Below are 25,902 nucleotides of genomic sequence, written 5' to 3' on the forward strand. Positions count from 1 at the left end.
CTGTTTGTCCATTCGGACAGGGCAGAGCTGCGGACTCGTCCCCAGTTCTCTCCCTAAGGTGGTGTCAGTGTTTCACCTGAACCAGCTTATTGTGGTGTCTTGCGCCTACTAGGGACTTGGAGGACTCCAAGTTGCTAGATGTGGTCAGGGCCCTGAAAATATAGGTTCCAGGACGGCTGGAGTCAGGAAAACTGACTTGCTGTTATCCTGTATGCACCCAACAAACTGGGTGCTCTTGCTTCTAAGCAGACTTTTGCTAGTTGGATGTGTAATACAATTCAGCTTGCACATTCTGTGGCAGGCCTGCCACAGCCAAAATATGTAAATGCCCATTCCACAAGGAAGGTGGGCTCATCTTGGGCGGCTGCCCGAGGGGTCTCGGCTTTACAACTTTGCCGAGCGGCTATTTAGTCAGGGGCAAACACGTTTGTAAAATCCTACAAATTTGATACCCTGGCTAAGGAGGACCTGGAGTTCTCTCATTCGGTGCTGCAGAGTCATCCGCACTCTCCCGCCCGTTTGGGAGCTTTGGTATAATCCCCATGGTCCTTTCAGGAACCCCAGCATCCACTAGGACGATAGAGAAAATAAGAATTTACTTACCGATAATTCTATTTCTCGGAGTCCGTAGTGGATGCTGGGCGCCCATCCCAAGTGCGGATTATCTGCATTACTTGTACATAGTTACAAAAATCGGGTTATTATTTGTTGTGAGCCATCTTTTCAGAGGCTCCGCTGTTATCATACTGTTAACTGGGTTCAGATCACAGGTTGTACAGTGTGATTGGTGTGGCTGGTATGAGTCTTACCCGGGATTCATAAATCCTTCCTTATTGTGTACGCTCGTCCGGGCACAGTATCCTAACTGAGGCTTGGAGGAGGGTCATAGGGAGAGGAGCCAGTGCACACCACCTGATCCTAAAGCTTTACTTTTTGTGCCCTGTCTCCTGCGGAGCCGCTATTCCCCATGGTCCTTTCAGGAACCCCAGCATCCACTACGGACTCCGAGAAATAGAATTATCGGTAAGTAAATTCTTATTTTTTCCCCCTTCTGAAGAATTAAATGAAGTGTGTGAAGTAGCGTGGGCTTGCCCAGATAAAAAATTGGTAATTTCTAAAAAGTTACTAATGGCGTACCCTTTCCCGCCAGAGGATAGGTCACGTTGGGAAACACCCCCTAGGGTGGATAAAGCGCTTACACGCTTATCAAAAAAGGAGGCACTACCGTCTCCGGATACGGCCGCCCTAAAGGAACCTGCTGATAGAAAGCAGGAGGCTCTCCTGAAAGCTATATATACACACACTGGTATTATACTCAGACCAGCTATTGCTTCAGCATGGATGTGCAGTGCTGCAGCTGCGTGGTCAGATTCCCTGTCAGAAAACATTGACACCCTAGACAGGGACACTATATTGCTAAACATAGAGCATATTAAAGACGCTGTCTTATACATGAGAGATGCACAGAGGGATATTTGCCGGCTGGCATCTAAAATAACTGCACTGTCCATTTCTGCCAGGAGAGGGTTATGGACTCGGCAGTGGACAGGTGATGCAGATTCTAAAAGGCACATGGAAGTTTTGCTTTATAAGGGTGAGGAGTTGTTCGGGGATGGTCTTTCAGACCTAGTGTTCACAGCAACGGCTGGGAAGTCAGCATTTTTACCACATGTCCCCTCACAACCAAAGAAAGCACCGTATTATCAGGTACAGTCCTTTCGTCCCCAAAAGAGCAGGCGGGGTAGAGGCGCGTCCTTTCTGCCCAAAGGCAGAGGTAGGGGAAAAAAGCTGCAGCATACAGCCAGTTCCCAGGAACAAAAGTCCTCCCCCGCTTCTTCTTCTAAGTCCGCCGCATGACGCTGGGGCTCAACAGGCGGAGCCAGGTACGGTGGGGGCCTGTCTCAAAAACTTCAGCAATCAGTGGGCTCGCTCACAAGTAGATCCCTGGATCCTTCAAGTGGTATCTCAGGGGTACAGGCTGGAATTCGAGACATTTCCCCCCCCTCCCGCCGTTTCCTCAAATCTGCCTTGCCAACAACTCCCTCAGGCAGGGAGGCTGTGATAGAGGCAATTCACAAGCTGTATTCCCAGCAGGTGATAGTCAAGGTGCCCCTACTTCAACAAGGACGGGGTTACTATTCCACAATGTTTGTGGTACCGAAACCGGACGGTTCGGTGAGACCCATTTTAAATTTGAAATCCTTGAACACATATAAAAAAAAATTCAAGTTCAAGATGGAATCGCTCAGGGCGGTTATTGCAAGCCTGGAAGAGGGGGATTACATGGTATCACTGGACATCAAGGATGCTTACCTGCATGTCCCCATTTACCATCCTCACCAGGAGTACCTCAGATTTGTGGTACAGGATTGTCATTACCAATTCCAGACGTTGCCGTTCGGCCTGTCCACGGCACCGAGGGTATTTACCCAGGTAATGGCCGAAATGATGATACTCCTTCGAAAAATGGGAGTTTTAATTATCCCATACTTGGACGATCTCCTGATAAAGGCGAGGTCCAGGGAGCAGTTGTTGGTCGGCGTAGCACTATCTCAGGAGGTGCTACACCAGCATGGTTGGATTCTAAATATCCCAAAGTCACAGCTGGTTCCTGCGACACGTCTACTGTTCCTGGGGATGATTCTGGACACAGTCCAGAAAAAAGTGTTTCTCCCAGAGGAGAAAGCCAAGGAGCTGTCATCTCTAGTCAGAGGCCTCCTGAAACCAAAACAGGTGTCGGTGCATCACTGCACGCGAGTCCTGGGAAAGATGGTAGCTTCCTACGAAGCAATTCCATTCGGCAGGTTCCATGCCAGAACTTTTCAGTGGGACCTGTTGGACAAGTGGTCCGGATCGCATCTTCAGATGCATCTGTTGATAACCCTGTCTCCAAGGACCAGGGTATCTCTGCTGTGGTGGCTGCAGAGTGCTCATCTTCAAGAGGGCCGCAGATTCGGCATACAGGACTGGGTCCTGGTGACCACGGATGCCAGCCTTCGAGGCTGGGGGGCAGTCACACAGGGAAGAAACTTCCAAGGACTTTGGTCAAGTCAGGAGACTTCCCTACACATAAATATTCTGGAACTGAGGGCCATTTACAATGCCCTAAGTCAGGCAAAACCCCTGCTTCAAAACCAGCCGGTTCTGATCCAGTCAGACAACATCACGGCAGTCGCCCATGTAAACCGGCACGGCGGCACAAGAAGCAGGACGGCGATGGCAGAAGCCACAAGGATTCTCCAATGGGCGGAAAGTCACGTGTTAGCACTGTCAGCAGTGTTCATTCCGGGAGTGGACAACTGGGAAGCAGACTTCCTCAGCAGGCACGACCTCCACCCGGGAGAGTGGGGACTTCATCCAGAAGTCTTCCAACTGATTGTAAACCGTTGGGAAAGGCCACAGGTGGACATGATGGCGTCCCGCCTAAACAAAAAGCTAGAAAAATATTGCGCCAGGTCAAGGGACCCTCAGGCGATAGCTGTGGACGCTCTAGTGACACCGTGGGTGTACCGGTCGGTTTATGTGTTCCCCCCTCTTCCTCTCATACCCAAGGTACTGAGGATAATAAGGAAAAGAGGAGTAAGAACTATACTCATTGTTCCGGATTGGCCAAGAAGAGCTTGGTACCCGGAACTTCAAGAATTGATCTCAGAGGACCCATGGCCTCTGCCGCTCAGACAGGACCTGCTGCTGCAGGGGCCCTGTCTGTTCCAAGACTTACCGCGGCTGCGTTTGACGGCATGGCGGTTGAACACCGGATCCTAAAAGAAAAGGGTATTCCGGAGGAAGTCATTCCTACGCTCATTAAAGCTAGAAAAGATGTAACCGTACAACATTATCACCGCATATGGCGAAAAATGTGGTGTGAGGCCAGGAAGGCCCCAACGGAGGAATTTCAGCTGGGTCGATTTCTGCACTTCCTACAGTCAGGGGTGACTATGGGCCTAAAACTGGGTTCCATTAAGGTCCAGATTTCGGCTCTGTCGATTTTCTTCCAAAAAGAACTGGCTTCACTGCCTGAAGTTCAGACATTTGTTAAGGGAGTGCTGCATATTCAGCCTCCTTTTTTGCCTCCTGTGGCACCGTGGGACCTCAACGTGGTGTTGGGTTTCCTGAAGTCACATTGGTTTGAGCCACTTAAAACCGTGGATTTAAAGTATCTCACGTGGAAAGTGGTCATGCTTTTGGCCTTGGCTTCGGCTAGGCGAGTGTCAGAACTGGCGGCTTTGTCATGTAAAAGCCCCTATTTGATTTTCCATATGGATAGGGCAGAATTGAGGACTCGTCCCCAGTTTCTCCCTAAGGTGGTATCAGCTTTTCACTTGAACCAACCTATTGTTGTGCCTGCGGCTACTAGGGACTTGGAGGACTCCAAGTTACTGGACGTAGTCAGGGCCTTGAAAATGTATGTTTCCAGGACGGCTGGAGTCAGGAAGACTGACTCGCTATTTATCCTGTATGCACCCAACAAACTGGGTGCTCCTGCTTCGAAGCAGACTATTGCTCGCTGGATTTGTAGCACAATTCAGCTTGCGCATTCTGCGGCTGGCCTGCCGCAGCCTAAATCTGTAAAAGCCCATTCCACGAGCAAAGTGGGCTCTTCTTGGGCGGCTGCCCGAGGGGTCTCGGCTTTACAACTTTGCCGAGCTGCTACTTGGTCAGGGGCAAACACGTTTGCAAAATTCTACAAATTTGATACCCTGGCTGAGGAGGACCTTAGGTTCTCTCATTCGGTGCTGCAGAGTCATCCGCACTCTCCTGCCCGTTTGGGAGCTTTGGTCCTTACGGAGTCTTAGTATCCACTTACGACGTCAGAGAAAATAAGATTTTACTCACCGGTAAATCTATTTCTCGTAGTCCGTAGTGGATGCTGCGCGCCCGTCCTAAGTGCGGACTGTCTGCAATACTTGTATATAGTTATTGTTAACTAAAGGGTTATTGTTGAGCCATCTGTTGAGAGGCTCTGTTATGTTCATACTGTTAACTGGGTATAATATCACGAGTTATACGGTGTGATTGGTGTGGCTGGTATGAGTCTTACCCGGGATTCAAAATCCTTCCTTATTGTGTCAGCTCTTCCGGGCACAGCATCCTAACTGAGGTCTGGAGGAGGGTCATAGTGGGAGGAGCCAGTGCACACCAGTTAGTCCTAAAGCTTTCTTAGTTGTGCCCAGTCTCCTGCGGAGCCGCTATTCCCAATGGTCCTTACGGAGTCCCAGCATCCACTACGGACTACGAGAAATAGATTTACCGGTGAGTAAAATATTATTTTTTCTCCTCAGGAATGTGCACTGTAGAGCAGAGACAGGTGCACATTGCTGCAGACTGCCAGAAACTTAAAAGTAGAGATGAGCGAGTTCGGTTCTCAGAGAACCGAACCCTACCGGACTTCACGTCACGATCCCGGATCCGAGTCAGGCAGCATCAGTCCAGTGACCAGTCACAGTGGTGGTGTCCTCTGCTGCCATATATCAAGTGATATTGCTGTATAATTCCTGTGGTACTGGCGTATGAGTCCAGTTCAGTGATTCTGCCGTATAATTCTGTATAAGTCAAGTCCAGTGGTGGTGTCCTGTGCTGTATATTATTTACTCCAAATAAAAGGGTTATATACATTACTTATATTATTATCCAAATAATTTTTACAGGGTTTGCCCTGTGTGGTGTAGGGGTACGCTCGCCTGTGCTGCATATTATTATAATAGCTTCAAATAAAAGGGTTATTATTATCCAAATGAATTTTACAGGCTTTGCCTTGTGTGTGTTTGGTTTAGGGATAAGCTATCCTGTGCCACCAATATTGTGCGTCTATTACATCTGGGCAAATTCCAGCACGCCCCATGTTGTTTGTGCAGCACACTTGTGTCGCTTAGCGTAATCATACAGCTACCTCATTGCACCTCTTTTTCTTCTTTGCATGATGTGCTGTTTGGGGCTTTTTTTTTATATCTGCCCTCCTGTCTGACACTGCATTGCCACTCCTAGATGGGCCAGTTGTTTGTGCCGCACACTTGTGTTGCTTAGCTTCGTCATACAGCAGCCTTGGTGCATCTTTCATCTTTGCATCATGTGCTGTTTGGGGCATGTTTTTTTTTTTAAAGTGCATTCCTGTCTGACACTGCCGTATAAGTCCAGGGGTACTGCTGTATTAGTCCAGGGGTACTGCCGTATAAGTCCACCAATTGCAGAATTTTTGAAAAATGACAGGCGTGTAGGAGATGCTGTCAGTGGACTGAAATTGCGCACCACTTTCAACATTCAGCCACTGTATGCCACTACTAGATGGCCAGGTGGTTGTGTCGCTTAGCTTAGTCATACAGCAACCTCGGTGCACTTCTTTTTCTTCTTTGCATCATGTGCTGTTTGGGGACTAGTTTTTTAAAGTGCCATCCCGTCTGACACTGCAGTGCCACTCCTAGGTGGGCCAGGTGTTTGTGCCGCACACTTTTGTCGCTTAGCTTAGTCATACAGCTACCTCATTGCACCTCTTTTTTGCTTCTTTGCATGATGTGCTGTTTGTGGCCTATTATTTATATATTTTTTAATTAAATTTGCCATCGCTTAGTCATACAGCCACCTCGGTGCAACTTTTAGGCCTAAAAACAGTATTCTGAGGTGTTAAGAATAGAGTGGAAATGAATGTTATTGAGGTTAATACCGTAGCAGCAAAATTACCACCATATTATGTGTTTTTAGCTGTTTTTATGTTTGTTTGTTTTTTTTGTTTTTTTTTCAAAATCCTCTATATCCAAAATACGTAAGGGTGGTTTTGGCAAAACCAATCCAAAACCAAAACACGAGCGGGGAATTAGAACCAAAACACGCAAAAGTGCCCGCTGCACATCTCTACTTAAAAGCCTGCACAAACGGCGTTAAAGGTGACCTCAAAGATCTTGTTGTGAACAGTGAGGCGCACCATCGTTTCTATCGATGTTGTTCATTTCATGATTGGAGACTAGGTGGCAGACCATATCAGTTGTCAGGGCATGCGTTCAAGAGTGTGGTGTCTACGGCCACGAGTTTTCGTGTTGGGAGTAAGGAGATGGGCTCTCTCTCTCTCTCTCTCTCTCTCTCTCTCTCTCTCTCTCTCTCTCTCTCTCTCTCTCTCTCTCTCTCTCTCTCTCTCTCTCTCTCTCTCTCTCTCTCTCTCTCTCTCTGTATGACCAGCAAATGCGGCGTGACAAAAATTGTTCGTCTGTGTGAAGTGTAACAAAAAAAGCTCACACGGACGATTCCTCCCTGTGTGAGATATGGAGGTTATGTTAGTTAACCCGTCCCAAGGCGCTAATTTTCCCCCCTGGCCGGTAGCCCTAACAGGAACCATCTCACAATTACATACTGAGGTGACTGCTTTACGGAATACTCGTGAGACGGTTAGGGAGATTCCTCAAAGTGATGTTCCTTCTATTGCTACAGAACCACCTTGGGTGTCAGGATTAGCCAGGTCAGTAGAGGGTCTCACAAAATGATTGGACTCGTCCAGTAAACAGCCGCAGACAGTGTCCAAGGCTAAGAAACGTCCAGTGCCCTTAAATCTTCAGTCCGATGAATCCGAAGAAGAACTTCTCTCTCAGGATGAAGCTGAGGAGGACGATTGTGAGTTGGGCGAAAACAGACTCGGATGACGAAGTTCTACAAGAAACTTCTTGTGGGGTTGAACCACTTATTTTAGCTAGAAGACAAATTTAGAACATTTCCAAGACTACAACACTGGAGTTGCCAGATACTGCGTTATTTGGTAGAAAACACAGTTCTTCGGTCACATATCCTTTTTCAAAGAAGCTGAATGATCAGCTGACGGAGGCTTGGAAAAACCCGGACAAGCGATTTTCAGATGCCCAAAAGATTCCTTAGTAGTTATCCGTTTCCATCAGCTATGATGGATAAATGGGAGAAGTCCCCTCGAGCGGACTCCTCTCTTTCCGGGTTGTCAAAGAAAACGGCATTACCTGTTCCGGAAGCAACTTCTTTGAAAGACAATTCTGACAGGAAGTTGGACACCATGTTGAAGTCAATCTATTCAGCCGCTGGGGTTGCACTTAGACCAACCTTGGTGAGTTCATGGGTGAACAAGGCAGTGGAGCATTGGGCCACTAAGTTGATTAAAGATTTACAAGAGGGGGTTCCATTAGAAGACGTAGTTATCCTAGCGGAACACATTAAATAATCAGCTATATACTTAGGAGAAGCGGCTAGAGATATCGTACAAGTTAACTCGAGGATCTCAGCAGCAACTGTTGCAGCCAGAAGAGCCCTTTGGCTGAGGTCATGGCAAGTAGACAGAGTAAAAAAAACGGCGGATGCACTTCCGTTTACAGGTGACATTCTTTTTGGAAAAGAACTAGACACGTTAATTCTACAAGCTACAGGTGGCAAATCTACCTACCTTCTTACCGACCCTTCCACCACAGTCTAAACACTCTTATACTGGAACCTCCTTTCGTTCCACTCAAGCTTTTAGAGGATGCGTAAGAGCTGCACCCTTGCGAGGTAGCGGTCACGGCAAGCAACCAGTCACTGCTCGTCATCAAGACCCAAAGCCTACAGAGACCGTGGCATGACGGTCTCCCTTCCCACCTTGTCCCAAGTACGGTGGGAGCGCGGCTACGAAATTTTCAGGATGCCTGGTTCAAAATATCCGACAACGCGTGGATTCGCAACATCATCTCCCAAGGGTACAAGTTAGATTTCGAAGTTTTACTGCCAAAGCAATATTTTACGACAAGTCTTCCCATTCTTCTGGACAAATATTTAGCCCTTCAAGGTGCAATACGGACCTTAATAGAATAAGATGTGCTAATGTCGGTGCCACTGAGTCAACGGAAAAAGGGTTACTATTCCAATCTTTTTGTAGTTCCAAAACCAGGCGGTACGGTAAGACCAATCCTGGACCTGAAATCGTGAAATGGGTTTCTGTCATATTACTGGTTCAAGATGGCATTGCTCAACTCAGTGATGTCACGATCCGGGTATCTGGACGCCATTTCTTACCCATCAAATGCCTCCTAAGGCTGGCTCAGCGCTCCAGGACCGGATCCTATCTGTTATCCTGATGTGTACATTCCTGTATCCTCTCCTGTCACTCTGGGACGCTGTCACAGTAAACGCCATATTACACCTGGCATGGCGTCTCCCGCGGCCTCCGCCGCCGTCCCTGCTCTTCTGCATGCAGAGTGTCTGAGTGGCGATTACGTCAGCCGCGGCCTCCGCTGTGTCCGCGTGGTTGGATGTGCATCTGTCAGCCTGGCGCCTCCTGTCTCCGGTGGCCGGCGCCGCCATTACTGTTTTCATTACCACATGGATTACAAACCAAACTTCCCTCCAAGTGTCTGCATGGGCGCAGCCATCTTGGATTCTGTCAGCTGATCATTTCCACCAATCTGTTCTCAGTATTGATAATCTGCATAATTGCCTAGCCAATCCCTTCCTTGCTGCAGGTATAAATACACTGTGCCTGAGCAAGGAAGGCGTCAGTGCTTTGGTTGTCAAACCTAGTTCCTGTTTGTCTCTCTCCTGTGATTGTCTTCCAGGTTCCAGCTCCTGTCTCAAGACTTCCACCATAGAGACCCGCACCAGCATTCCACCTGCGGTGTAGCCTGACTCTCCAATCCATTGTGGATTCATCTGTTTCCAGCTACAACATTACCTGCTTCCAGCTCAGCTTCCAGCAGAGTACAGCTTCTCTTAAAGGGCCGGTGTCCTTTCTACACTTTACCACTCTCCACCGGTATTATTATTTCTCCGCTCTCAAGTTCTACATTTCAGTTCATATTTCATCGCTCCCAAGTGCATTTATTATTTAACTGGTTCCAGCCAGTATCCACTCCGTGCTAACAACAGTCTGGTTCCAGCCAGTATCCACAGCAGCCGTTTTATCTTCAGCAACCCAGCTTTTCCTGGAACACCAGCTGGCACAATCCTGGGTTATCTCCATTGCTACAGGCGGGCCTGGTAAGGACTTTCCATCTAGAAGATCATAAGAACTATCTCACACTACCAGTGCCCTGTGGCTCCTGCCATCCTGTAGTACCCAGGAACTGTATTTATTCTTTGCTGACTTTTACGTTTTCTTTTACTGCTGCTGTGTTGCGGAGTTGTCATAATAAACATCATTGACTTTTATCCAAGTTGTCGTGGTCACGCCTTCGGGCAGTTATTATTCATGTTACTTACATGTCCAGGGGTCTGATACAACCTCCCAGGTTCCGGTACATCTCAGCCCCTACAACTGAGGCTGCCTCCCGTCAGCTCAGGCCCTCAGTTGTGACAAGTGATTTCGAGCCTGGTACCCAAGGAATTCATGATATCTCTAGACATCAAGGATGTATATCTCCACATTCCGATCTGGGAACCTCACCAAGCGTTTCTCAGGTTCGTGATTCAACAGGATAATTTTCAGTTCAGAGCCTTACCATTCGGACTGTCCACAGCACCCAGAGTGTTTACCAAGGTCATTTCAGTGATGTTTGCTCACCTCAGATCATTGGGAATCACAATAATACCATACCTAGATGACCTCCTCCTCAATGCTCCATCCGATCTCATTCTCAAGGAGCATTCTCTATTAACATACAATGTGTATGGTAGAACATGGATGGATAATCCAGTTTTTGGAAATCCAACCTTCAGCCGTCAGTGTCTCCAGTTTCTCAGTGTGATCCTGAACACCAATGTACAGAGTTTTTCTGCTACAAGACAAAGCTCAGAGTATACAGAAACTAGTTTGTGCTGTTCTCAAGCCACGACTGGTATCTGTCCATTTATGCATTCGTCTGCTTGGGAAGATGGTAGCTGCTTTCGAAACTCCTGGAGTTTGGACGTTTTCATTCACGTCCGTTACATCAATGGTCAGGGTCGCATCTACACGTTCAACAGTCGTCTAACTCCGGACACACGACTTTCGCTTCTTTGTGCAGCTGGAGCCACCAATCTCACTGCGGGAGGTGGTTCAGTGTGTGGGACTGGATGCTCCTCACAATGGATGCCAGCCTCAGGGGATGGGGCGCGGTTGTGTTGCACTCCCATTTTCAGTCTCCACAAGAATTGCTGTTGCCAATAAATGTGTTGGAACTGAGAGCGATCTACAGTGCACTGGTACAAGCTGCCCACATTCTTCGATCCAAGGTGGTAAAAGTTCAATCGGCCAACGCGACTGCTGTAGCGTACGTAAACAATCAAGGCGAAACTCGCATTCGCCAGGCAATGCGAGAGGTGTCGCGTATTCTCCAATGGGCAGAATGCAATGCAGTAATTCTCTCGGCGGTATTCATTCCAGGAGTGGACAATTGGGAAGCAGACTATCTCAGGCATCAGGATCTACATCCGGGAGAATGGGCACTTCACCCGGAGGTGTTCAGTAATCTGATACAACGCTGGGGGTGTCCAGACATGGAACTCATGGCATCCCGTCTCAATCATCAGCTTCTAAGGTACAGCTCTAAAGCCCGGGATCCTCAAGCGGAAGCTGTGGACTCTCTGCCCGTGGCCGTACGACCTAGTTTACGTGCTTCCTTTTTTCCTTCTGTTGTCTCGAATTCTCAAGAGAATCAAACGGGAGTCAATCACTGTGATCCTGGTGGCACCAGATTAGCCTCAGAGGGCTTGGTATTCAGACCTGCGCTTTCTTCTAGCAGACGATCCTTGACCTCTTCCTCTGTGTCCGGATCTACTCCAACAAGGGCCTTTTCGTGCATCCAGATTTACCACGGCTACATTTAATGGGATGGCTATTGAGGCAGACATACAGAAAAGAAAAGGAATTCTGGAATGTGTGATCCCCCACAATGTTGCGGGCACGAAAACCGGTTACGTTTCCCTCAAAAGTACATGAATTGGCAGCTAGACTGCCGATTCACGTACTATTCAACAAGACGAATTCCCCGACTTGTCGAATAAAAATAGCTGGGACTGAATAGGTCGAATCACGATTCGACCTTAAAAAGTAAAAAACTGCAGCTTTCGACCCTAATTGAATACACCCCCTAAATGGAGTCAAATAGTTGATTTTGACATTTTATTTTAAGTAATTGGCTACTAATTTAGCATCATAAGTCAGTGTTGTGGGGTGGTTGTGTGGTGTGTTTTTATTTTATTTTTTTGTGGGCGGGGGGGGGGGCTGAAAATTACTACTTGACAGTATTTTTTTTTTTTTTTTTGGTGCATAATTCTCTATTTATTTTATTTATTTCTCTCTCTCTCGCTCTCTTTTTTTTTTTTTTTTTATCATGCCTGATCTCTTATACAGTGACGCAACAATGGGGAGCGATATTCAATTGTATTTTTTGTGGTGCAGACTGAAAACAGTCCTGCATCGGCAGCTGTTCTTGCCCGAACAGAGCAGCAACTGAACTGCATCATCTGGCGCCTGGCCGTAATGGCTGGCGGCGATAACGATTGCATTCCGCCCTTAATGTGTTTTGTCGGAAAATGCCATCAATTCAGCACTTCAACATACATGTCCCACATTATTTAACCTTTTTTAAAATCACCTGAAAAATGGCTTGTGCATTTATACTAGTTAATGCACTTACAGCATTTTATCATTCATTGGGAGAGAGGGGAAAGTATGGTATCCCAACACTTAAATTACCTTGTAAAATAAAGCTTTTATATACCGTTACATCTTCTTTGGGAGGTGCACAAAGTAAAACACGAATTTGCTGTGACTATGGACCCCAATCTTTTGAATTGAATTGCAAATTACAATCCCTGTGCAATTTTTTTTTTTTCCACAAAAGCTGATCAGACCCACTTCACTCCTAAATGAATCAGGCCCTTATTTTGTTGATCATTGCACCGGATAGAACGTATTGAACGTTAAAGGTAAACTAATCCTATTTTTTTCACCCTTTCTATTGGTGGAAATCAATTGTTTTTCCGTCGACAGCTACTAGATGTTGCTCAAACTGAGCTATTCAGTTGTATCTCTGTTTGGGCGCGATGGCTGCTGGCGTCTGCATTTCAGCTTACACCCCCACGGGTGTCAAGCTGACTGCGTGAAAAGTTACCTGTTTGGGCGCCCAAATGGTATTTTTCATGATCGCGCCCAGTGCTTTACACGTCTAAACCCGGCCTCTATGGACACACTCCGCGCGAAAATTACATTCAATTTGAATATTGCCCCCGCGGTCTCCTGTCACTTTAGACGGGTGATCGGGTGCGAAAATCAACTAAAATAAGAATTTACTTACCGATAATTCTATTTCTCGGAGTCCGTAGTGGATGCTGGGGTTCCTGAAAGGACCATGGGGAATAGCGGCTCCGCAGGAGACAGGGCACAAAAGTAAAGCTTTTACAGGTCAGGTGGTGTGTACTGGCTCCTCCCCCTATGACCCTCCTCCAGACTCCAGTTAGGTACTGTGCCCGGACGAGCGTACACAATAAGGGAGGATTTTGAATCCCGGGTAAGACTCATACCAGCCACACCAATCACACCGTACAACTTGTGATCTAAACCCAGTTAACAGTATGATAACAGAGGAGCCTCTGAAAGATGGCTTCCTAAACAATAACCCGAATTAGTTAACAATAACTATGTACAAGTATTGCAGATAATCCGCACTTGGGATGGGCGCCCAGCATCCACTACGGACTCCGAGAAATAGAATTATCGGTAAGTAAATTCTTATTTTCTCTATCGTCCTAAGTGGATGCTGGGGTTCCTGAAAGGACCATGGGGATTATACCAAAGCTCCCAAACGGGCGGGAGAGTGCGGATGACTCTGCAGCACCGAATGAGAGAACTCCAGGTCCTCCTTTGCCAGGGTATCAAATTTGTAAAAATTTACAAACGTGTTCTCCCCTGACCACGTAGCTGCTCGGCAGAGTTGTAATGCCGAGACCCCTCGGGCAGCCGCCCAAGATGAGCCCACCTTCCTTGCGGAATGGGCCTTAACAGATTTAGGCTGTGGCAGGCCTGCCACAGAATGTACAAGTTGAATTTTGTTACAAATCCAACGAGCAATCGACTGCTTAGAAGCAGGTGCACCCAACTTGTTGGGTGCATACAGTATAAACAGCGAGTCAGATTTTCTGACTCCAGCCGTCCTTTAAATGTATATTTTTAAGGCTCTGACAACGTCCAACAACTTGGAGTCCTTCAAGTCGTCTGTAGCCGCAGGCACTACAAGAGGCTGGTTCAGGTGAAACGCTGATACCACCTTAGGGAGAAAATGCGGACGCGTCCGCAGCTCTGCCCTATGTCGAATGGAAAATTAAATAAGGGCTTTTATAAGACAAAGCCGCCAGTTCAGATACTCTCCCGGCCGAAGCCAGGGCCAGTAACATAGTCACTTTCCATGTGAGATATTTCAAATCCACATTCTTTAGTGGTTCAAACCAATTGGATTTGAGGAAATCTAAAACTACATTTAGATCCCACGGTGCCACCTTAGGCACCACAGGAGGCTGTATATGCAGTACTCCTTTGATAAAAATCTGGACCTCAGGGACTGAGGCCAATTCTTTTTGGAAGAATATTGATAGGGCCGAAATTTGAACCTTAATAGATCCCAATTTGAGACCCATAGACAATCCTGATTGCAGGAAATGTAGGAAAACGACCCAGTTGAAATTCCTCCATCGGAGCACTCCGCTGCTCGCACCACGCAACATATTTTCGCCAAATACGGCGATAATGCTTCGCGGTGACTTCCTTCCTTGCCTTTATCAAGGTAGGAATGACTTCTTCTGGAATGCCTTTTCCTTTTAGGATCTGGCATTCAAACGCCATGCCGTCAAACGCAGCCGCGGTAAGTCTTGAAAAAGACAAGGACCCTGCTGAAGCAGGTCCCTTCTCAGAAGTAGAGGCCACGGATCGTCCGTGACCATCTCTTGAAGTTCCGGGTACCAAGTCCTTCTTGGCCAATCCGGAGCCACTAGTCTTACTCCTCTTTGCCGTATAATCCTCAAAACCTTTGGTATGAGAGGCAGAGGAGGAAACGCATATACCGACTGGTACACCCAATGTGTTACCAGCGCGTCCACAGCTATTGCCTGCGGATCTCTTGACCTGGCGCAATACCTGTCCAGTGTCTTGTTGAGGCGAGACGCCATCATGTCCACCATTGGTTTTACCCAACGGTTTAATAGCATGTGGAAAACTTCTGGATGAAGTCCCCACTCTCCCGGGTGAAGGTCGTGTCTGCTGAGGAAGTCTGCTTCCCAGTTGTCCACGCCCGGGATGAATACTGCTGACAGTGCTATCACGTGATTCTCCGCCCAGCGAAGGATCCTGGCAGCTTCTGCCATTGCCCTCCTGCTTCTTGTGCCGCCCTGTCTGTTTACATGGGCGACTGCCGTGATGTTGTCCGACTGGATCAACACCGGTCTTCCTTGAAGCAGAGGTTTCGCCTGGCTTAGAGCATTGTAGATTGCTCTTAGTTCCAGAATGCTTATGTGAAGAGACTTTTTGAGGCTCGACCACACTCCCTGGAAATTTCTTCCCTGTGTGACTGCTCCCCAGCCTCTCAGTCTGGCATCCGTGGTCACCAGGATCCAATCCTGCATGCCGAATCTGCGGCCCTCCAATAGATGAGCCTCCTGCAACCACCACAGAAGGGATACCCTTGTCCTCGGCGACAGGGTTATCCGCAGGTGCATCTGAAGATGCGACCCTGACCATTTGTCCAACAGATCCCTTTGCATGGAATCTGCCGAAAGGGATTGCTTCGTAAGAAGCTACCATTTTTTCCCAGGACTCTTGTGCATTGATGTACAGACACCTTTCCTGGTTTTAGGAGGTTCCTGACCAGGTCAGATAACTCCTTGGCTTTTTCTTCGGGAAGAAAAACCTTTTTCTGAACTGTGTCCAGAATCATCCCCAGGAACAGCAGACGAGTTGTCGGCATTAATTGGGATTTTGGAATATTCAGAATCCATCCGTGCTGCTTTAGCACCTCTTGAGATAGTGCTAAACCCATCTCTAGCTGTTCTCTGGACCTTGCCCTTATTAGGAGATCGTCCAAGTATGGGATAATTAATACGCCTTTTCTTCGAAGAAGAAATATTATCTCGGCCATTTCCTTTGTAAAGACCCGAGATGCCGTGGACAAACCAAACGGCAGCGTCTGAAACTGATAGTGACAGTTTTGTACAACGAACCTGAGGTACCCCTGGTGTGAGGGGTAATTGGAACGTGGAGATACGCATCCTTGATGTCCAAGGATACCATAAAGTCCCCTTCTTCCAGGTTCGCTATCACTGCTCTGAGTGACTCCATCTTGAACTTGAACTTCTTTATGTACAGGTTCAAGGACTTCAGATTTAGAATAGGCCTTACCGAGCCATCCGGCTTCGGTACCACAAAAAGAGTGGAATAATACCCCTTCCCTTGTTGTAGAAGAGGTACCTTGACTATCACCTGCTGAGAATACAGCTTGTGAATGGCTTCCAAAACCGTCTCCCTTTCTGAGGGGGACGTTGGTAAAGCAGACTTCAGGAAACGGCGAGGTGGCTCTGTCTCTAATTTCAACCTGTACCCCTGAGATATTATCTGCAGGATCCAGGGATTTACCTGCGAGTGAGCCCACTGCGCGCTGTAATTCTTGAGACGACCGCCTACCGCCCCCGAGTCCGCTTGCGAAGCCCCAGCGTCATGCTGAGGCTTTTGTAGAAGCCGGGGAGGGCTTCTGTTCCTGGGAAGGAGCTGCCTGTTGCTGTCTCTTCCCTCGTCCTCTGCCTCGTGGCAGATATGAATAGCCCTTTGCTCTCTTATTTTTAAAGGAACGAAAGGGCTGCGGTTGAAAGGTCGGTGCCTTTTTCTGTTGGGGAGTGACTTGAGGTAGAAAGGTGGATTTCCCGGCCGTAGCCGTGGCCACCAAATCCGATAGACCGACCCCAAATAACTCCTCTACGCATCGCCTGTCCACTGTCGTGTCCATAAAGCTCTTCTGGCCGAAATGGACATAGCACTTACCCGTGATGCCAGTGTGCAGATATCTCTCTGTGCATCACGCATATAAAGAAATGCATCCTTTATTTGTTCTAACGACAGTAAAATATTGTCCCTGTCCAGGGTATCAATATTTTCGATCAGGGACTCTGACCAAACTACCCCAGCACTGCACATCCAGGCAGTCGCAATATCTGGTCGTAGTATAACACCTGCATGTGTGTATATACCTTTTTGGATATTTTCCATCCTCATATCTGATGGATCTTTAAGTGCGGCCGTCTCAGGAGAGGGTAACGCCACTTGTTTTGATAAGCGTGTTAGCGCTTTGTCCACCCTAGGAGGTGTTTCCCAGCGCTCCCTAACCTCTGGCGGGAAAGGGTATAAAGCCAATAACTTCTTTGAAATTAGCAGTTTTTTTATCGGGGCACCCCACGCTTCATCACACACGTCATTTAATTCTTCTGATTCGGTAAAAACTACTGGTAGTTTTTTCACACCCCACATAATACCCTGTTTAGTGGTACCTGTAGTATCAGCTAAATGTAACATCTCCTTTATTGCCAAAATCATATAACGTGTGGCCCTACTGGAAAATACGGTTAATTCGTCCCCTTCACCACCGGAATCAGTGCCTGTGTCTGGGTCTGTGTCGACCGACTGAGGCAAGGGGCGTTTTACAGCCCCTGACGGTATTTGAGGCGCCTGGACAGGCACTAATTGAGTGTCCGGCCGCCTCATGTCGGCAAACGACTGCTTAAGCGAGTTGACGCTATCCCGTAATTCCACAAAGGCATCCATTCTGGTGTCGACCCCCTAGGAGGTGACATCCTCATATTTGGCAATTGCTCCGCCTCCACACCAATAACGTCCTCATACATGTCGACACACACGTACCGACACACAGCAGACACACAGGGAATGCTCTATACGAAGACAGGACCCACTAGCCCTTTGGGGAGACAGAGGGAGAGTCTGCCAGCACACACCAAAAAGCGCTATATATGACAGGGATAGCCTTATGATTAAGTGCTCCCTTATAGCTGCTTTTATATTAATATATTGCCATTTATTTTGCCCCCCCTCTCTGTTATACCCTGTTTCTGTAGTGCAGTGCAGGGGAGAGACCTGGGAGCCTTCCTGACCAGCGGAGCTGTGACAGAAAATGGCGCCGTGTGCTGAGGAGATAGGCCCCGCCCCTTTTTCGGCGGGCTCGTCTCCCGCTATTTAGTACATTTAGGCAGGGGTAAATATCTCCATATAGCCTCTGGGGCTATATGTGAGGTATTTTTAGCCTTTTTAAAGGTTTTCATTTGCCTCCCAGGGCGCCCCCCCCCAGCGCCCTGCACCCTCAGTGACTGCCGTGTGAAGTGTGCTGAGAGGAAAATGGCGCACAGCTGCAGTGCTGTGCGCTACCTTAAGAAGACTGCAGGAGTCTTCAGCCGCCGATTCTGGACCTCTTCTTGCTTCAGCATCTGTGAGGGGGCCGGCGGCGTGGCTCCGGTGACCATCCAGGCTGTACCTGTGATCGTCCCTCTGGAGCTTCATGTCCAGAAGCCAATCCATCCTGCACGCAGGTGAGTTCACTTCTTCTCCCCTAAGTCCCTCGTTGCAGTGATCCTGTTGCCAGCAGGAATCACTGTAAAATAAAAAACCTAAGCTAAACTCTCTAAGCAGCTCTTTATGAGAGCCACCTAGAATTGCACCCTTCTCGGCCGGGCACAAAAATCTAACTGGAGTCTGGAGGAGGGTCATAGGGGGAGGAGCCAGTACACACCACCTGACCTGTAAAAGCTTTACTTTTGTGCCCTGTCTCCTGCGGAGCCGCTATTCCCCATGGTCCTTTCAGGAACCCCAGCATCCACTTAGGACGATAGAGAAATACCGCTTGATATGTCTAATGTAAATATTAGGTAATTAGTGTTCACTCTAGGATTTTTTTAGGGCAGGGTGCTGATCATTGAGGAGGGCACATTTTAATTTTGAAGGGCACATTTTTGAGGTGACGCTTTGCATACAAAGCATAGCGCATATGTTTTATAGAGTAGTTTTTATACACATATTTTCCACTTAATGTATAATTTACCCCTACATAGGACACCCAAGTAACACCCAACATCTGTACTTACAAAGTATTTTTCTATGTCCAGTGTTCTTGAAAGAACGGTTACAGCATATACTCAATAAGTAAATAATAAATGTCTCCTCCAGCGCTGAACTAGTTATAATTCTTTATGTGTTATAATACAGAAAAGTTAAGCAGAGGGTTAAAATATACAGTATAGGTACAAATTAAGTCTGTTCTACTAAGGAAATAGTGTAAGCAGTGCATGCTCACTCTTTCTCAGAGTGCTGTGTTATGCCGGCAGCCACAGCAGTGATGCCACTTATAGTCCCTCCTCTGCCATCCATTTCATTAAGTATAGAAATTGTTTCCAATTTCAGAGGTGGGCAAGGAGTAGACAACTACATTGTAACATGCACTCTGACTGTTGCATTCTGTATACAAGGGAGAGATTTATGATCCTGCAGGGTGCACTGAAAAAGGGCAGGGTGCTTTTTCACATTTCAAAAATGGGCAGGGTGCAGCACCCTGCTGAAACAGCCTAGAAGGAACACTAGTAATGAAAGTGTAACAAAATATAATACAGACTTTTAGGGGTATATTCAATTGAAGTCTGATCCATTCCGACATTCTTATGTCGGAATGGATCCGACCTGGGCCATTCAATGCATTCTCATTTCTACTTGGGTAAAAAAAAGTCTAATTGAGACGCGGGAGCTTAAACGGGGGAGAGCTGCGCTGCTCTCCCCCGTCTGCCCGCGACTCTCCCCCGGCTTGCTTGAGCCGTGTGGACGCTGCTGTGAGCGGCGGCTGTGATACATCCCCGGCGCTGCTCTCCCCATCTCTGCTCCCGCATCTCACTTCGACTTTTTTTTAAAGTCGAATTGAGATGGTCGAAAAGTGGGCCAAAACCTGTCTTGTGTTGGCCCCGTTTTTGACACAAGCACGTGGATCAGCGGACTAGCGGGGAAAAATTTGGGGTTAGATTGAATAGGTCGGAACCCCTTCCGACCTAAAAAAAAGTCAAAGACTGCCGTCTTTTCAACAGACGGCAGCTTTCGACTTCAATTGAATATACCCCTTAGAGTCTTCAAAACTTGATTGCAATTGTTTGTGTCTTTGTCTCATAACTGAATTAGTTCCCAAAACCCTGTTGACTCTTGTATTCATGTGCAATAATCCCCTTGCAGAACAATACTTTATGGGTATCCACGCTTCACCATCTTATTTTTCGAAGATTCAGATCTAAACTTTTACTTGTATCGATCTATCTCTTATTATATACAGCTGTTTTTGCTTCTTTACTCACTAGATGATTTCAAGCCAGCCTCCATTGATACGTCTTGTGAAGGGGACCTGGAAGTTGGTAAAGGAGAACAGGTGACCATTACACTACCTAATCTGGAGGTGAGTATCATGTCTCTAGTCCAATGACTTTATGGGGGTAATTCAGAGTTGATCGCAGCAGCAATTTGTTAGCAGTTGGGCAAAACCATGTGCACTGCAGGTGTGGCAAACATAACATTTCTTTATATTTGGGTTAGAGTTAGATTTGGGTTGGTTATTTTGTTTCTATGCAGGGTAAATAGTGGTTGCTTTATTTTTACACTGCAATTTAGTTTTCAGTTTGAACAGACCCCACCCAAATCTAACTCTCTCTGCACATGTTATATCTGCCCCCCGCAGTGCACATGGTTTTGGCCAACTGCTAACAAATTTGCTGCTGCGATCAAGTCTGAATTACCCCCTATGCCGTGGAAAGTATTCATTTAGTTCAGCAAACAGTTATACATAAGTGATCTTTCTATGCAAAACTTACTATAAAAATAAAATAAAAATAAAAATATATATATTATATGGTTTAAGATATTTAAACTCATTCATTTGTATGCTAAGACCTTTATGAACAATATTAATCACTGGATAATTAGTTGCGTTAATATAACTCTAAAGATGACAACTGTTAGTCCTTATCAGCTCAATTCATGATGAGGTATCCTACCTCATACACAACGCACAATAAACAAAAAGTCAAAATAAAGATCTCTAGGATGGCTGAAAGGCCAGAGTTGCGTTGATCGTTGACCAAGGTTCAATGTGTTCTCAGAAACCCTATCTGCCTTCATGGATGTTGCTGCATCCCTTTACATGCGGCAAATTTGTATTATTCTAATTATTTTTAAAGTCAAAGCTCACCACAAAATCATATGTGTGTGTAAATTTGGCACTGATACTAGCCAGTGCCTCCCCAGCCATTGACCTCACTGGTACCTACCATGGCTCTTTAAGCAGTTAAGTGCAGTGTGCGGGGACCTTAGCAGACCTTGGGCGACAGCTGGGGTAGGGGCGTAGTCTTTGTAGATTTTCTATCGCAAAGATTAATTTTATGTGTCTTGGTTGCTGTTCTGGCTGAAAACTTATTTAGGATTTCCTTTTCCTCTGTCGGGCTGTCCTCAGCTGTTGGAGGTCACTGTGGTGAGTTGCATCAGATTCATTTACTATTCCCTACCTCAGCTGATAATGCCAAGGAAGTCATCACAATGTTGTTGCTTTAATGGACAAACTATTTAGAGACTTCAATGTGAGATATGATGCATTCTTAGCCAAATTAGACTCCAACTTGGTTAGAATTCTGATATTGGAACAGCTTACTAGTGATACAGAGGACTCTGGGCCTAATTCAGAGTTGATTGCAGCAGCAAATTTGTTAGCCGTTGGGCAATACCATGTGCACTGCAGATGTAACATGTGCAGAGAGAGTTAGATTTGGGTGGGGTGTGTTCAAACTGAAATCTAAATTGCAGTGTAAAAATGAAGCAGCCAGTATTTACCCTGCACAGAAACAAACTAACCCACCCAGATCTAACTCTCTCTGCAAATGTTATATCTGCCACACCTGCAGTGCACATGGTATTGCCCAACTGGTAACAAATTTGCTGCTGCGATCAACTCTGAATTACCCCCTCTGTTCAGCTACAGTAGTTGCCTGCACTGCATGTACAATCACAAATCATTTTGGTCCATGTCTGAAAAAAGTGGATGACCTAAATAATATAAATAAATGCAGTAATCTGCGATTCATAGGCACCCTGGAGACTGTAATCCCTCCCCCCTCCCAAGTGGTAGACACGTTAATAGCCAGGTTCCCAGATTTAAGGGCCAGTGAGAGGATATTGGTGGCCTATCATGCTTTGCAAATTCTGCATGTGAAGGAATACTGTATATTAATGGTCTAGGATTTCTTAGTGTCTGTGTCACAAAAGAAGGTATTATCTGAGCTTTGTTGCTGGTTATAGCCTATTCCTGCTCTGTACTATTTCACTGATTTATGGCTGTAGGCCCTTAACTGTTACTTTTACGGGTTATGTTCTGGTGCATCCTTCCTCAACAGGGAGTAGATACTTAGATGGGTTCGGTGGTACTATCCCACCACTTCCAATATATAATTGTAGAGAAGTGTGTAATTATTTATCTGTATTTATATAACTTGTTTATGCTGTGAAATGTTCATTTACTGAGATATATAATATAGTAAAATATTATATGTCGAATGCCACTTCTGTGTGCTCTGTAAAATACGTTTCTCTTTCATCCACTAGGGGACACTGGAACAGCATATACATTAGGGGGAAGGGGGTGAAAATTGAAAATGGAGGTGTGGCACAATCTAAAAATTAAACATTGTCTGCAGAGCCGGCTCCTCCTCCTTCAGGCCCCCCTTCCCTCTGTTTGAAAAATTGTGCTGGAGGTACAGCACATGGGGGCTTCAGCTCCTTGAACTGGGAGGCAGAGATAGAACTACTGAGAGAAAAAGAATGGTTAGTGCTGCGTCCTCCTAATTAAAGGAGGACAAAGCCTAAGGTGTCTGAGAGACAATGATCCCTTCTGAAGGGAACTGCATCTCTCTACAGGAGATCCTAAAGCAGCCAGCAAAACAGTGAGTACTGGTTGTAGGAATATGTGACCGGGAAGACTGTACCACATTGAAGGGCGCCGCGGTAAATAACATTAGACTAATAGACCTAAAGTACTCCCCTACTCTGAGCAAAGGCAGATCAGACGCGGCAGCTAATAGACCAGAACGGAGAGGAGCTCTCCTTATAGAGGCGCGCTGTGCGGCGGTCTGTTTCCCCAGCAGGCATCATCGCTGGGGCTGTTAGGAGACAGAGTGCGCCGGCCGGAGGAAGCGCTCAGCCTGGAAGTGTGCGCCAGCCGAAGGAAGCGCTCAGCCCGGAAGCGTGCACCGGCCTGGAAGGTCTGTGCCATCACAGCCGTAGCCGTGCCCCCCGCTCCCCCTCCTCTGACAACGGGAGACGCGCATCGCCGCAGACCTGACAGAGCGCAGAGGAGCTACTCAAGTCAGGAGGGGACGCGCTGCGGGTACAATGATCAGAGCTGCTGCGGCTATCACAGCAGTTTAGGTGTATGGCAGTGTGGATTGCTCCAGTCGCTGGCCAGCATTACAGAGGTCACAGCAGGGCTCCATAGAGCGAGAATTGAATACTCCCTTATTAACAAGGGGGAGTATTGAAGTGAATATGAATTTTCATTTGCGGCCATTTTTAATATATTCATGGGCGCCAAAACTGAGGTAGAGGGGGATTACTCCCCTCTCAGTGAGAAAACCAGTTGGCTACAGGGGGAGGGTTCCGTACACTAAACAGATTGCTCCATCTACTGGTAAGTCTATGCTGCAAAGTAACTCCTGTACATTAATCATGCATTCTTATACTTTTATTTTCAAGGGACTTCTATTAAAAAGATCATGATGAAAATAAACAGAAGCTATTAAATATCAACCCCCATCATCAAAACTGAATTACAGTGGATGTGCGAGGGTTGCAGGTCGGCTGATGTTTTAAATTGTAATTAATTCATTTTTTTTTTTTTTTTCCTCTCTTCTCTCTGTATTTTTCTTTTTTGTAAAAAAATAAATACATTTAGAATTAGCTAGGTGACTCCAGTGTATTTTGCTTCCATCATCCGTCATGGCCTTTCTCAGCCAGGTGACTCCAGTTTATTTTGCTTCCATCATCCGTCATGGCCTTTCTCTTCCTACATTAAAGGGTGAAAGTATGGCGGAGTAGTCTGGGACGGGGTTAGTCTAAAGCACCAACCCAGACCTCCAAACGCATGACGTTTGCAGAAACGTAAGAAGGGAGCACGACAGTTGGCAGCTCCAGGGTGTGCGATTCGCGTTTAGAAAGGGACGCACAACCCAGGAGCAGTACTCCGTCTAGGTCATGGGAACATGCCCTAGCAGATTTCCGAGGCGGAGAAATCCCGAAAGCAGCATCCAGGCTGCGGGATTTTCATATGATCAAATAATCCCGCCGGCATAAACCGTTTCTGATGTGCGCATGGCGGTTATTAGATCCCACCTCATCCTACCAAGAGAGTCGGAGGAGGAGGAAGATCTTGTTATTGAGGAAAGTAGGCGAGTTGATAGACTCCCTTGGATACCGGTTCTCAGGAAGAGAACACAGCAGTCGGGAGTTTTTCAGATAATGTGTCGACTTAACATAGACTTTAGAGTCTATTTCTGTAGCAAAAGGCGCATCACACGCCTACAATAGTCAGCGCTTGGGAACAAAGCCATAGTAGCAAGGAGCTAGGCGCATTGTTCAAGTTATTGAAGACGAATAACCTGTAAGAAATTGCTCAACTGACAAAGCATATCCGAGAGTCGGCTACATATATAAAGTGCCAGGCCTCAGAAGATGATCGCTAGAAAGCGTCTCGCATCTTCAAATCGCCCATATCGGCTAGAAGGAGTTAAACAGGTGGATTTCGCAGGCAAGGGAAATAAACTTTTCTACCTACACCATTATGTGAGAACCATTTCACAGGTTAAGAGAACAAACTCTGGGAAGCAGAGATAGAGGTCGTTCCTAGACAACAACCAGAAAGCAGGACAAGCCTGCTGACAAGACCGTGACATGATGGTCTCCCAGCTTACCTGGGGTCCCCTTTGAGGGGCGCACGGCTGGAAGGTTTTCGGGACACCTTGGTCACATTCTCACCAGTAGTTTGGACAAACAGGAATTATCTCCATACCTGATCCCAGACTCTTGAGAAAGATCGGGATTTTATTAAATTCTTTTTGTTACGCCAAAACCGGTAGGACTGGTCAGACCGATTCCCACTTTAAAGGTTTTGAACCAGTCTAAGAGTTTATGGATTCAAGATGGAGTCAATCCAGTCGGTCATTGCAGGTTTGGAACTAGTAGTGTTCGTGGTGTCCATGAACATAAAGGTTGCTTACCTTTCTGGTAACAAATTGGACCACTCACGAACCTACTTACGATTCGCTCTGAAGAAGGTACACTACCAGTTCAAATCCTTGCCATTCAGACTATCCTCAGCCACTGAGAGTTTTTACGAAGTTCATGGCTATACTGGTCACAAGAAGAGCTTTCAGTATCTCGATGTTACATTAGCTAGACGAGCCACTGATCACGGCCCATTTTCAGGACCAGCTGATCAGAGATGCGCAGACGTCTCATCCATTTCTAAGTCAACACGGTTAGATTGTGAACTTCCAGAAACCCAACCTGATATTAACGCAAAGGTTTCGAGTCCTCGTCTAAGGCTGGACATGATACAGTTGCGGAAGTTCAAAAAGCATAGGGAAGGTAGTGGATCAGGTATTACAGGTCCAAACGGTTTCCTTACATCTATGTGGCATCTTTCGGGGCTCTACAGTACGGCGGACTTCATTCCAGGCCAATCCAGAGTCTTATTGCTCAGGGCACAGTTTCGCAGAGAATATGATGGTCGGCACAGGTCCGAACCTCGCTAGTTGGTGGTCATTACAAGAAAATCTCGCAGCAAGAGATTCGGGTTTTAAAAAATGGAGGATCCTCACATCGGATGCCAGTCTGAGTCTGGGGTGCCGTTCTAGGGGAACATCAGTTTCAGTGCAGATGGGTACCACAAGAGAGCG

At 46.8% G+C, this 25,902-nt stretch overlaps 2 protein-coding genes across 3 annotated transcripts in view; one reads left to right on the forward strand and one right to left on the reverse strand.

Moving 5' to 3' along the window:
• The window catches only part of IQCB1 (IQ motif containing B1), a 352,259-nt gene that overhangs the window by 309,186 nt on the left and 17,171 nt on the right, over positions 1-25,902 (reverse strand). The gene's annotated exons all lie outside the window — the stretch shown is intronic.
• The window catches only part of EAF2 (ELL associated factor 2), a 76,415-nt gene that overhangs the window by 8,981 nt on the left and 41,532 nt on the right, over positions 1-25,902 (forward strand). For both annotated transcript variants that reach the window (XM_063934044.1, XM_063934045.1), the window contains exon 2: positions 20,269-20,363. In XM_063934044.1, the coding sequence (XP_063790114.1) occupies positions 20,269-20,363 (95 nt within the window). The remainder of the gene's footprint in view (positions 1-20,268; positions 20,364-25,902) is intronic.

The sequence above is a fragment of the Pseudophryne corroboree genome, chromosome 7, assembly GCF_028390025.1.
Source record: "Pseudophryne corroboree isolate aPseCor3 chromosome 7, aPseCor3.hap2, whole genome shotgun sequence".
Lineage (NCBI taxonomy): Eukaryota > Metazoa > Chordata > Amphibia > Anura > Myobatrachidae > Pseudophryne > Pseudophryne corroboree.